At 44.2% G+C, this 14368-nt stretch overlaps 1 protein-coding gene across 1 annotated transcript; it reads right to left on the bottom strand.

The window, feature by feature from the left end:
* Positions 1 to 6594: 6594 nt before the first annotated feature.
* On the bottom strand, positions 6595 to 7515 carry LOC106580981 (olfactory receptor 1D2). The gene has a single exon (XM_014162596.3). The coding sequence runs from the start codon at positions 7513 to 7515 to the stop codon at positions 6595 to 6597; it is 921 nt and encodes a 306-aa protein (XP_014018071.3).
* Between the last annotated feature and the right edge of the window lie 6853 nt (positions 7516 to 14368).

Raw genomic sequence — 14368 nt, 5'->3', positions numbered from 1 at the left:
TTGATATAAATATGAACTTGATTGAACAAAACATGCATGTATTGTATAACATAATGTCCTAGGAGTGTCATCTGATGAAGATCATCAAAGGTTAGTGCTGCATTTAGCTGTGGTTTTGGTTTTTGTGACATTATATGCTAGCTTGAAAAATGGGTGTTTGATTATTTCTGGCTGGGTACTCTCCTGACATAATCTAATGTTTTGCTTTCGTTGTAAAGCCTTTTTGAAATCGTACAATGTGGTTAGATAAAGGAGAGTCTTGTCTTTAAAATGGTGTAAAATAGTCATGTTTGAAAAATGGACGTTTTGGGATTTTTGAGGAGTTTGTAATTTGCGCCAAGCTCTATCATTGGATATTGGCGAGGCGTTCCGCTAGCGGAACATCTAGATGTAAGAGGATAACATAATGTCCTAGGAGTGTCATCTGATGAAGATCATCAAAGGTTAGTGCTGCATTTAGCTGTGGTTTTGGTTTTTGTGACATATGCTTTGAAAATGGCTGTGTGATTATTTTTGGCAGGGTACTCTCCTGACATAATCTAATGTTTTGCTTTCGCTGTAAAGCCTTTTTGAAATCGGACAACGTGGTTAGATTAACGAGTGTCTTGTCTTTAAAATGGTTTAAAATAGTCATACGTTTGAGAAATTTAAGTTATAGCATTTTTGAGGTATTTGTATTTCGCGCCACGCGATTCCACTGGCTGTTGACTAGGGTGGGACGCAAACGTCAAACCGTCCCACTGGCCCAGAGAGGTTAACCTCCCTGGGATATGTGGGACGTTATCTCATAATTCAAATTTCTCAAACATACAAGCATTATACACTATTTTAACCTCCCTGGGCGAGGTGGGACGCTTTCGTGCCACGCGATTCCAACAGCCAGTGGAATCGCGTGGCACGAAATACAAATACCTCAAAAATGCTATAACTGCAATTTCTCAAACATATGACTATTTTACACCAGAGATGCTGTATTTTCGATAGAGATGCAACTGAAGAACAACAAATTGTCAGATAGGGCACTTCTGTATGGAATCTTCTCAGGTTTTGGCCTGCCATATGAGTTCTGTTATCCTCACAGACACCATTCAAACAGTTTTAGAAACTTTAGAGTGTTTTCTATCCAAATCTACTAATTATTTGCATATTCTCGTTTCTGGGCAAGAGTAGTAACCAGTTTAAATCGGACCCTTCCAACTGTTTGGATTACAGAAATCTTGTTTCATTATTCAACCTTTTGATGTTATTGTACTGCAACTTCTCTCTGTGGTAACAAAGTGATTTAACTTCCATTTCTGAAAGAGTGGGAGAGAGTTTTCCTGCAGGTATTTCCGACAATCATAAAACTGTGGTGGGAGAGAGAGAGAGAGAGAGAGAGGTGGGATCTGGCATCTTTGATCCTTACTCAAAAGGGCAAGTCATGACACCTGATTACCCATATAGAAGTAGGACTAGTCTACCTGGCCTGCGTGCAAATCTAGGCCTATACATGTGCCCATTTAGGGATGTCTAATAGTATTTCTGAATGTCATAACTCACCACCACTAATGAGCTGCAGAGCTAATCAAAGTATTTTTTCTTCATCTCAAACAGAAAGTAAACAAAGTCTGTTTTTAGAATTAATTGTAACGCCCTGGCCATAGAGAGGGGTTTTTTGCTCTTTATTTTGGTTAGGCCAGGGTGTTACATTGGATGGGCGTTCTATGTTCATTTTTCTATGTTTTTGTATTTCTTTGTTTAGGGCCGTGTGTGGCTCCCAATCAGGCACAGCTGAAGTTAATTGTTGCTGATTGGGAGTCACACATAAGGAGCCTGTTTTTCCTTTGGGTTTTGTGGGGGATTGTTTTCTGTTTAGTGTAGTTCCTGACAGAACTGTTGGCTGTCGTTTCTTTTCGTGTTTTGGTATTAGTGTTCAATTCGGTCTATTAAAAGTCTCATGATGAACACATCCTCCGCTGCACCTTGATCTCCTCTTTCCACCAACGACGGTCATTACAGAATCCCCCACCAGAAACGGACCAAGCAGCGGAGGAGGGAGCAGCACAAGGAGGACTATAGGAAGCAGCGCGCTCGGAAAGTCATGGCATCCTGGTCGCTGGAGGTGTTGGAGTCCAGGATTGACTGGACATGGGATCAATTATTTGACCACTGCAACAACCTGCCGAGGGAGAGCGACGGACACGGGAGGCAGCCCCAATAATTTTTTGGGGGGGGGCACACGGGGAGATTGGCGGAGTCAGGCGGTAGACCTGAGCCAACTCCCCGTGCTTACCGGAAGCAGCGTGGTACTGGTAAGGCACCGTGTTATGCTGTGGAGCGCACGGTGTCCCCAGTATGCGTTCAAAGCCCAGTGCGCTACATACCAGCCCCCCGCAAGTGCCATGTGAGGGCAGGCATCGAGCCAGGACCGGTTGTGCCAGCTCAGCGCGTCTGGTCTCCAGTGTGCCTTTTCGGGCCAGGGTATCCTGCATCGGCTCTGCGCACTGTGTCTCCAGGGCGCTGGGAGGGTCCAGTTCGCCCAATGCCTGCTCCGCCCGTGCCGGGCCAAAGTGGGCATTCAGCCTGGAGTATGGGTAAAGAGCGTAAAGTCTAGAACTCCAGTTCTCCTACACAGCCCGATTTATCCTGTGCCTTCTCCTCGGACCAGGCCTCCAGTGGATCTCTCCAGCCTGGTCCGTCCTGTGCCACCTCCCAGGACTAGGCCTCCAGTGGGTCTCCCCATCCTGGTTAAGCCTGTGCCTCCTCCTCGGACCAGGCCTCCAGTGGGTCTCCCCATCCTGGTCCGTCCTGTGCCGCCTCCTAGGACTAGGCCTCCAGTTGGTCTCGCCAGTCCAGAGCCGCCCGCCAGTCCGGAGCCGCCAGAGCCGCCCGCCAGTCAGGAGCCGCCAGAGCCGCCCGCCAGTCAGGAGCCGCCAGAGCCGCCCGCCAGTCAGGAGCCGCCAGAGCCGCCCGCCAGTCAGGAGCCGCCAGAGCCGCCCGCCAGTCAGGAGCCGCCAGAGCCGCCCGCCAGTCAGGAGCCGCCAGAGCCGCCCGCCTGTCAGGAGCCTCCAGAGCCGCCCGCCTGTCCGGAGCCTCCAGAGCCGCCCGCCTGTCCGGAGCCTCCAGAGCCGCCCGCCTGTCCGGAGCCTCCAGAGCCGCCCGCCTGTCCGGAGCCGCCAGAGCCGCCCGCCTGTCCGGAGCCGCCAGAGCCGCCCGCCTGTCCGGAGCCGCCAGAGCCGCCCGCCTGTCCGAAGCCGCCAGAGCCGCCCGCCTGTCCAGAGCCGCCCGCCTGTCCGGAGCAGTCAGAGCCGCCCGGTGAGTCCTGTGCCTGCGCCTAGGGCCAGGCCTCTTACATGTCTCCTCAGCCTGGTGAATCCTGGGTCAGTGCCGTCGGAGCCGCCAGGGACGCCTGCCAGCCGGGCGCAGCCAGGGACGCCCGCCAGCCGGGCGCAGCCAGGGACGCCCGCCAGCCGGGCGCAACCAGGGTCGCCCGCCAGCCGGGCGCAGCCATCGCCGCCCGCCAGCCGGGCGCAGTCAGGGTCGCCCACCAGACCTTCGGCGCGGCCAGGTGCGCCACCTAAGAGGGCGACGCCGAGGGTGGAGCAGAGGCCACGTCCCGCACCTGAGCCGCCTCCGTAAGAAGGCCCACCCGGACCCTCCCATTCAGTGTCAGGTTTTGCGGCCGGAGTCCGCACCTTGGGGGGGGGGGGGGGGATACTGTAACGCCCTGGCCATAGAGAGGGGTTTTTTGTTCTTTATTTTGGTTAGGCCAGGGTGTTACATTGGGTGGGCGTTCTATGTTCATTTTTCTATGTTTTTGTATTTCTTTGTTTTGGGCCATGTGTGGCTCCAAATCAGGCACAGCTGAAGTTCATTGTTGCTGATTGGGAGTCACACATAAGGAGCCTGTTTTTCCTTTGGGTTTTGTGGGGGATTGTTTTCTGTTTAGTGTAGTTCCTGACAGAACTGTTGGCTGTCGTTTCTTTTCGTGTTTTGGTATTAGTGTTCAATTCGGTCTATTAAAAGTCTCATGATGAACACATGCTCCGCTGGACCTTTGTCTCCTCTTTCCACCAACGACGGTCGTTACATTAATTGAGAATGACAACAGTTCCTGAAAGTATTTGAACAATATTTCCATCTCTCTCCCTTTTGATAACCACTCGGCATGAAAGGGAAAAATGTAATGCTCTGATCCAGTGGAAACGTCATAAAGTACCTGACCCAGTTGATAGTTGATACAATGTTTAGAATTCGTTGCAGACAGGCCATGCGTAGCCAATGGGATTTATAGGATATTTATATTTATGAGGATATTTTTCTGACTGCAGGCTGCAATATTTTTATGTGTTGGCTTTATGTAGGCTTTTTTTTTACATAGTTGGCAGTGGCAATAAAGGTTACTTTTAGATTTGTATCATTTTCTTTTAGATTTGTATCATTTTCTTTTAGATTTGTATCATTTTCATTTAGATTAATATTTTAGAATGTAGATTAACCACAGACAATGTTTTTGAGATACAAAGACTATTATAAATTAAATGAAACTGTTCCACGAATATATGCCTATGAAAAGCATAACTCTCTCGCAGGTTGGTGGAAATGGTAAGATGTGTCTATATATGGAAAAATACATGTTTTAAAATGTAGACAGATTGATTGGTCGAAAGAAAAGACTACGATTCGTCGACCAAGATTTTTGTTGTTGTGTACTGCACTAGTAGAAATGCAGGAAATTAGCATTAGATGCCCCAGAAATTTAGGGAGGGCCCCCAGTCCCCCTGCCAGGCTATGTCCCACCCCCCCTACACTTCTAAAACCAAAGTTGCGCCTCTTACTAAAGGTATCAAGAAATAGGGAGCCATTTAACACTGCAACAGTTTAGCAGATTTTACCTTTATTTTGTTGACTTCTGATATTTTTGAGGGTTGCTCCCTAACTTTGAGTTGAATTAAGATTTGTGAAAATGTAAAAATATCTACAGTACTAGTCAAAAGTTTGGACACCTACTCATTCAAGGGTTTATCTTTATTCTTACTATTTTTTACATTGAAGAATAATAGTGAAGACATCAAAACAATGAAATAACAACTGTAGAATCATGTAGTAACCAAAAACGTGTTAAAGAAATCAAAATATATTTTTGATTCTTTTAAGTAGCCACCCTTTGCCTTGATGACAGTTTTACACACGGTTGGCATTCTCTCAACCAGCTACACCTGGAATGATTTTCCAACAGTCTTGAAGGAGTTCCCATATGCTGAGCACATGTTGGCTGCTTTTCCTTCAATCTGCGGTCAAACTCATCCCAAACCATCTCAACTGGGTTGAGGTCGGGTGATTGTGGAGGCCAGGTCATCTGATGCAGCACTCCATCACTTTTCTTCTTGGTCAAGTAGCTCTTACACAGACTGGAGGTGTGTTGAGTCATTGTGCTGTTGAAAAACAAATGATAGGAAAAGGGGGATATCTAGTCAGTTGTTCATCTGAATGTTTTCAACTGAAATGTGTCTTCTGCATTTAACCCAATGCTTCTGAATCAAAGAGGTGCGGGGGGCTGTCTTAAATCGACATACACGTCTTCGGTGCCCGGGCTACAGTGGGTTAACTGCCTTGCTCAGGGGCAGAATGACAGATTTTTACCTTCAAACCGCTAGGCTACCTGCCACCCCACTAAGCGCAAACCAGATGGGATGGCGTAACGCTGCAGAATGCTGTGATAGCCATGCTGGTTAAGTGTGCCTTGAATTCTAAATAAATCACAACAGTGTCACCAGCAAAGCACCCCCGCACACTCACACCTCCTCCTCCATGATTTACGGTGGGAACCACACATGCGGAGATCATCCGATCACCAATTCTGCGTCTCACAAAAACACGGCGGTTGGAACCAAAAATCTCAAATTTGGACTCATCAGACCAAAGGACATATTTCCACTGGTCTAATGTCCATTTCTGGTGTTTCTTGGCCCAAGCAAGTCTCTTTTTATTATTGGTGTCCATAAGTAATGGTTTCTTTGCAGCAATTTGACCATGAAGGCCTGATTCATGACGTCTCCTCTGAACAGTTGATGTTGAGATGTGTCTGTTAAAAGTTGTAAAGTTGCCTTTACATTTGATCATTTACATTTATATTAAGATTGTAGAATGTAGATCAACCACCAACAATGATTTTGAGATACAAAGACAATTATAAATTAAATTAAACTCTTCCACAAAAATGTGCATATGACTATCATAACTGACGCGCAAATTGGTAGAAATCGTATATAAATTGGCACATAGGGTGTGTCTATATATGGAAATATACATGTTTAAAAATGGACAAATCAATTGGTCGAAGGAAAAGACTATGTTTGGTCGACCAATAGAAATGCAGGAAAGTAGCAATAGATGCCCAAAAAAATGTAGGGAGAACCCCCAGAAATCCCTGCCAGATTATGTCCCCACCACACTTCTAAAACCAAAGTTGCGCCCCTTGATATAGGTATCAAGAAATGAGGCACCATTTAACCCTCCAATAGTTTTGGCAGATTTTACCTTTATTTTTGTTGACTTCTGACATCAGGAAGTCTCCCTGTCGTGTAAGATCATGTAACTAACGTCTCATTTCAATTATTTATGTGCATTACACTTTCTAAAAACTGCCCTTCGAATCTGCTGGAGGTTAAGTCCATATATGACAGGGTTAAAGACAGGTGGTATAACAAGGAATTGTTCAGCCATTGCATTACGCATATTGAGCGTAATATTTACATTACTATTCCACCCTTGCAACGTGTCAAACAGGGTCACTGTGATGAAAATAACCATTGTTATTAAATGTGGCATACAAGTCTGTGTGAACTTAATCCTTCCCTTAGCTGACTTTACACAAGTCCTTACAATCTGACTGTAAGAAAATACAATGAATAGTATCTGTAAAACATTAACCATTATTACAAATTTGTTCAAAATCTGATTGATGGTAATGGGTAAACATGCATGTTTCACTATAGACGGAATGTCACAGAAGAGTTTATCAATACGAGATCCACACAAAGAAAGTCTGGCGGTTAAACTAACTGCAATCAGTCCTATAAATAAAGGATAACACCAAGAAAATAAGAGTAACTTTCTAACAGTTAAAGATGTCACAATGGTATGGTATAGTAGTGGTCTGCATATGGCCACATACCTGTCGTAAGACATCACTGTTAGAGTAGAAACTTCACACATGACAGATGTGTATATTACATAGGCTTGAGTGAAACATCCATCATAAGATATCACCTGAACATCTGACTGAAGGTCCAGTAACAACTTGGGGTAGAAACCAGCGGTTCCATACAATCCATTGACACATAGACTACACAGAAAGATATACATGGGCTCATGGAGACCTTTCTCCTGAATGATTGTTATGATCAGAGTCAGATTCACAGTGATGATGAGAAGGTATGTGATAAGAGACAAGGTAAAATAGACCGATTTGTTGATAAATGTCTCTTGTAAGCCAAAGAGATAAAATAACTTGACTTGGGTTGAGTTCTCCATAGCTTTTTGTTAATTTTCTTCCTCTGGTCAGTGCAAAAATTCTTAGTCCTTACAAGGCTTCAGCATGTATGGAGGTGAATGAATTCAAGTGTGAATCATTTGATTCTGTTTAGGCTGAGAAACTTGTGTCCATGAAATGTCTTCTTGCTTGAGAGAGGGATACTGCTTCAATAACTTGTCCTGGTAGCCTCTAAATATATCGTAGTGTATGATCACATGGGATTGTAGTTTCAGTGTCGACATGTAACCACTCCATAGAGATGGATCTATATTGAGTTTATGACAAGCAACTAATTGGATTATATTTACTCTATTTATGCATTAACCCAGCAAACGGGATGTACTAAGGACATTAGGCAATGTCCCCATTAGGTCTATTTCAGGCAGCGTTTACCAAACTCTGTCCTGCGGACCCCAGGGGGTGCACAAGCATTTTTCTGCCCAAGCACTACATAGCTGATTCAAATAATCAAAGCTTGATGATTAGTTGATTATTTGAATCAGCTGTGTAGTGCTAGGGAAAGATTTGTAAGTCGCTCTGGATAAGAGCGTCTGCTAAATGGCTAAAATGTAAAATGTAAAATGAAAGAAACAAAACATGCACCCATTGGGGTCACCAGGTCAACGTTTGGGAAATGCGGTTTAAGGGTTTCAGCGAGACGTTATCCCACTGATGTTCTGAGAACATTGTAGGAACATTAAAACATGACAGTACAGATACCGATTTGGTCGCAGTATAACGTTATGATAAGGTACAGTGGGGGGGAAAAGTATTTGATCCCCTGCTGATTTTGTACGTTTGCCCACTTACAAAGAAATGATCAGTTTATAATTTTAATAGTAGGTTTATTTGAACAGTGAGAGACAGAATAACAACCAAAAAATCCAGAAAAACGCATGTCAAAAATGTTATAAAATTATTTACATTTTAATGAGGGAAATAAGTATTTGACCCCTCTGCAAAACATGACTTAGTACTTGGTGGCAAAACCCTTGTTGGCAATCACAGAGGTCAGACATGTCTTGTAGTTGGCCACCAGGTTTGCACACATCTCAGGAGGGATTTTGTCCCACTCCTCTTTGCAGATCTTCTCCAAGTCATTAAGGTTTCGAGGCTGACGTTTGGCAACTCGAACCTTCAGCTCCCTCCACAGATTTTCTATGGGATGAAGGTCTGGAGACTGGCTAGGCCACTCCAGGACCTTAATGTGCTTCTTCTTGAGCCACTCCTTTGTTGCCTTGGCCGTGTGTTTTGGGTCATTGTCATGCTGGAATACCCATCCACGACCCATTTTCAATGCCCTGGCTGCGGGAAGGAGTTTCTCACCCAAGATTTGACGGTACATGGCCGCGTCCATCGTCCCATTTATGCGGTGAAGTTGTCCTGTCCCCTTAGCAGAAAAACACCCCCAAAGCATGATGTTTCCACCTCCATGTTTGACGGTGGAGATGGTGTTCTTGGGGTCATAGGCAGCATTCCTCCTCCTCCAAACACGGCGAGTTGAGTTGATGTCAAAGAGCTCCATTTTAGTCTCATCTGACCACAACACTTTCACCAGTTGTCCTCTGAGTCATTCAGATGTTCATTGGCAAACTTCAGACGGGCATGTATATGTATCCTTGAGCAGGGGGACCTTGCGGGCGCTGCAGGATTTCAGTCCTTCACGGCGTAGTGTGTTACCAATTGTTTTCTTGGTGACTATGGTCCCAGCTGCCTTGAGATCATTGACAAGATCCTCCCGTGTAGTTCTGGGCTGATTCCTCACCGTTCTCATGATCATTGCAACTCCCCGAGGTGAGATCTTACATGGAGCCCCAGGCCAAGGGAGATTGACACTTCTTTTGTGTTTCTTCCATTTGCGAATAATCGCACCAAATGTTGTCACCTTCTCACCAAGCTGCTTGGCTATGGTCTTGTAGCCCAAATCTTGTCCCTGACATCCTTGGAGAGCTCTTTGGTCTTGGCCATGGTGGAGAGGTTAGAATCTGATTGATTGATTGCTTCTGTGGACAGGTGTCTTTTTTACAGTTACCAAGCTGCGGTTAGGAGCACCCCCTTTAAGAGGGTGCTCCTAATCTCAGCTCGTTACCTGTATAAAAGACACTTGGGAGCCAGAAATCTTTCTGATTGAGAGGGGGTCAAATACTTATTTCCCTCATTAAAATGCAAATCAATTTATAACATTTTGTCATGCGTTTTTTTTTATATTTTTGTTGTTATTCTGTCTCTCATGTTCAAATAAATCTACCATTAAAATTATAGACTGATCCTTTCTTTGTCGGTGGGCAAATGCACAAAATCAGCAGGGGATCAAATACTTTTTCCCCCCACTGTATACTTGTCACGATTGTCGTAAGGATTGGACCAAAATGCAGCGGGTACGTGAATGCTCATTTTCTTCTTTATTCAATAAATGAACACTGAACAAAAAGAACGACGAAAACAGTCCTGTCAGGCACACAGCTAAACAAGAAACAACTACCCACAAAACCCATAGAAAAACAACCCTACTAAATAGGACCTTCAATTAGAGGCAACGAGGAATAGCTGCCTCCAATTGAAAGTCAAAGCAATAAACTAAACATAGAAATATAATAACTAGAAAATAGAACATAGAAATACAAAACACAGAACACTACCCAAAAACCCCGACAACACAAAACAAACACACCCCTGCCACGTCCTGACCAACTACAATAACAAAATGTAAACGTAACATGCATCAATTTAAAAGATTTTACCTAGTTATAGTTAATATAAGGAAATCAGTCAATTGAAATAAATGAATTAGGGCCTAATCTATGGATTTCACATGACTGGGAATACAGATATGCATCTGTTGGTCAAAGATACAGTACCTTTAAAAAAGGTAGGGGTGTGGAAAAGAAAACCAGTCAGTATTTGGTGTGACTTCTATTTGCCTCATACCAGCGCGACACATCTCCTTCGCATATAGTTGATCAGGATGTTGATTGTGGAATGTGGAATATTTTCCCACTCTTCTTCAATGACTGTTGCAGGATATTGGCACGAAGTGGAACACACTGTCGTACCCGTCGATCCAGATTATCCCGAACATGCCTGTAGAGTATGCAGACCATGGGAGAACTTGGACATTTTCAGCTTCCAGAAACGGTGTACAGATCCTTGAAACATGGGGCTGTGCATTATTATGCTCAAACATGAGGTGATGGCGGCAGATGAATGGCACGACAATGGATCTCAGGCTCTCGTTACAGCATCTCTGTGCATTCAAATTGCCATCAATAAAATGCAAATGTGTTCGTTGTCCACAGCTTATGACTGCCCATACCATAACCCCACCACCACCACCGTGTTCACAACGTTGACATCAGCAAACCGCTCTTCCACACAATGTCATACACGTGGTCTGCAGATGTGAGGTCGGTTGGACCAAAGGTACCGTAAAAAGTTTGGGGTCACTTAGAAATGTCCTTGTTTTTTAAAGAAAAGCATACTCCGGGATGCTGGCCTTCAAGGAAGAGTTGCAAAGAAAAAGCCATATCTCAGACTGGCCAATAAAAATAAAAGATTAAGATGGGAAAAAGAACACAGACACTGGAAAGAGGAACTCTGCCTAGAAGGCCAGCATCCTGGAGTCGCCGCTTCACTGTTGACGTTGAGACTGGTGTTTAGCGGGTACTATTTAATGAAGCTGCCAGTTGAGGACTTTTGAAGCGTCTGTTTCTCAAACTAGACACTTTATTGTACTTGTCCTCTTGCTCAGTTGTGCACCGGGGCCTCCCACTCCTCTTTCTATTCTGGTAAGAGCCAGTTTGCACTGTTCTGTGAAGGGAGTAGTACACAGCGTTGTACGAGATCTTCAGTTTCTTGGAAATTTCTCATACGGAATAGCCTTCATTTCTCAGAACAAAAATAGACTCACAAGTTTCAGAAGAAAGTTCTTTGTTTCTGGCCATTTTGAGCCTGTAATCGAACCCACAAATGCCGATGCTCCAGATACTCAACTGGTCTAAAGAAGGCCAGTTTTATTGCTTATTTAATCAGGACAACAGTTTTCAGCTGTGCTAACATAATTGCAAAAGGGTTTTCTAATGATTAATTAGCCTTTTAAAATGATAAACTTGGATTAGCTAACACAACATGCCATTGGAGCACAGGAGTAATTAATTTATTTTATTTTTATTTCACCTTCATTTAACCAGGTAGGCAAGTTGAGAACAAGTTCTCATTTACAATTGCGACGTGGCCAAGATAAAGCAAAGCAGTTAGACACATACAACAACACAGGGTTACACATGGAGTAAAACAAACTTACAGTCAATAATACAGCAGAAAAATGGTGGCAATGTAAATACAATATAGCAAGTAAAACACTGGAATGGTAGATTTGTAGTGGAAGAAAGTGCAAAGTAGAAATAGAAATAATGGGGTGCAAAGGAGCTAAATAAATAAATACAGTAGGGGAAGAGGTAGTTGTTTGGGCTAAATTATAGATGGGCTATGTACAGTTGCAGTGATCTGTGAGCTGCTCTAACAGCTGGTGCTTAAAGCTAGTGAGGGAGATAAGTGTTTCCAGTTTCAGAGATTGTTGTAGTTCGTTCCAGTCATTGGCAGCAGAGAACTGGAAGGAGAGACAGCCAAAGGAGGAATTGGCTTTGGGGGTAACCAGAGAGATATACCTGCTGGAGCGCGTGCTACAGGTGGGGTGCTGCTATGGTGACCAGTGAGCGGAGATAAGGGGGGACTTTACATAGCAGGGTCTTGTAGATGACCTGGAGCCAGTGGGTTTGGCGACGAGTATGAAGCGAGGGCCAGCCAACGAGAGCGTACAGGTCGCAGATGGGGCTTTGGTGACAAAACGGATGGCACTGTGATAGACTGCATCCAGTTTATTGAGCAGGGTATTGGAGGCTATTTTGTAAATGACATCGCCGAAGTCGAGGATCGGTAGGATGGTCAGTTTTACGAGGGTATGTTTGGCAGCATGAGTGAAGGATGCTTTGTTGCGAAATAGGAAGCCAATTCTAGATTTAACTTTGGATTGGAGATGTTTGATGTGAGTCTGGAAGGAGAGCTTACAGTCTAACCAGACACCTAGGTATTTGTAGTTGTCCACATATTTTAAGTCAGAACCGTCCAGAGTAGTAATGCTGGACGGGCAGGCAGATGCGGGCAGCGATCGGTTGAAGAGCATGCATTTAGTTTTACTTGTATTTAAGAGCAGTTGGAGGCCACGGAAGGAGAGTTGTATGGCATTGAAGCTCGTCTGGAGGGTAGTTAACACAGTGTCCAAAGAAGGGCCAGAAGTATACAGAATGGTGTCGTCTGCGTAGAGGTGGATCAGAGACTCACCAGCAGCAAGAGCAACATCATTGATGTATACAGAGAAAAGAGTTGGCCCAAGAATTGAACCCTGTGGCACCCCCATAGAGACTGCCAGAGGCCCGGACAACAGGCCATCCGATTTGACACGTTGAACTCTATCAGAGAAGTAGTTGGTGAACCAGGCAAGGCAATCATTTGAGAAACCAAGGCTATTGAGTCTGCCGATGAGGATGTGGTGATTGAGTCGAAAGCCTTGGCCAGGTCAATGAATACAGCAGCACAGTATTGTTTCTTATCGATGGCGGTTACGATATCGTTTACGACCTTGAGCGTGGGTGAGGTGCACCCATGACCAGCTCTGAAACCAGATTGCATAGCGGAGAAGGTGCGGTGCGATTCGAAATGGTCGGTAATCTGTTTGATGACTTGGCTTTCGAAGACCTTAGAAAGGCAGGGTAGGATAGATATAGGACTGTTGCTGTTTGCTTCAAGAGTGTCCCCTCCTTTGAAGAGGGGGATGACAGCAGCTGCTTTCCAATCTTTGGGAATCTCAGACGACACGAAAGAGAGGTTGAACAGGCTAGTAATAGGAGTTGCAACAATTTCGGCAGATAATTTTAGAAAGAAAGGGTCCAGATTGTCTAGCCCGACTGATTTGTAGGGGTCCAGATTTTGCAGCTCTTTCAGAACATCAGCTGACTGGATTTGGGAGAAGGAGAAATGGGGAAGGCTTGGGCGAGTAGCTGTGGGGGGTGCAGTGTTGTTGACCACGGTAGGGGTAGCCAGATGGAAATCATGGCCAGCCATAGAAAAATGCTTATTGAAATTCTCAATTATAGTGGATTTATCAGCGGTGACAGAGTTTCCTATTCTCAGTGCAGTTGGCAGCTGGGAGGAGGTGTTCTTATTCTCCATGGACTTTACCATGTCCCAGTAATAATGGACCTCTGTACAGCTATGTAGATATTACATGAAAAATTAAACCGTTTCCAGCTACAATAGTCATTTACAACATTAACAATGTCTACACTGTTTTTATGATCAATTTGATGTTATTTCAAAAAAAAAATGCTTTTCTTTCAAAAACGAGGACATTTCTAAGTGACCCCAAAGTTTTACATAATAGGCTAGAAAAGTGGTGGACATTATTAGAAAATAAATTAATAAAAAGTACAGTTGAAGTCGGAAGTTTACATACACCTTAGACAAATACATTTAAACTCAGTTTTTCACAATTCCTGATGTTTCATCCGAGTTAAAATGCCCTGTCTTAGGTCAGTTAGGATCACAACTTGATTTTAAGAATGTGAAATGTCAGAATATTAGTAGAGAGAATGTTTTATTTCAGCTTTTATTTCTTTCATCACATTCCTAGTGGGTCAGAAGTTTACATACACTCAATTAGTATTTGGTTGCATTGCCTTTAACTTTTTTAACTTGGGTCAAATGTTTCAGATAGCCTTCCACAATCTTCCCACAATAAGTTGGGTGAATTTTGGCCCATTCCTCCTTACAGAGCTGGTGTAACTGAGTCAGGTTTGT

This window comes from Salmo salar, chromosome 20 (assembly GCF_965601325.2).
Source record: "Salmo salar chromosome 20, fSalSal1, whole genome shotgun sequence".
Lineage (NCBI taxonomy): Eukaryota > Metazoa > Chordata > Actinopteri > Salmoniformes > Salmonidae > Salmo > Salmo salar.
The sequence above is the reverse complement of the archived record's forward strand: the minus strand, read 5'-3'. Positions and strand labels throughout refer to the sequence as shown.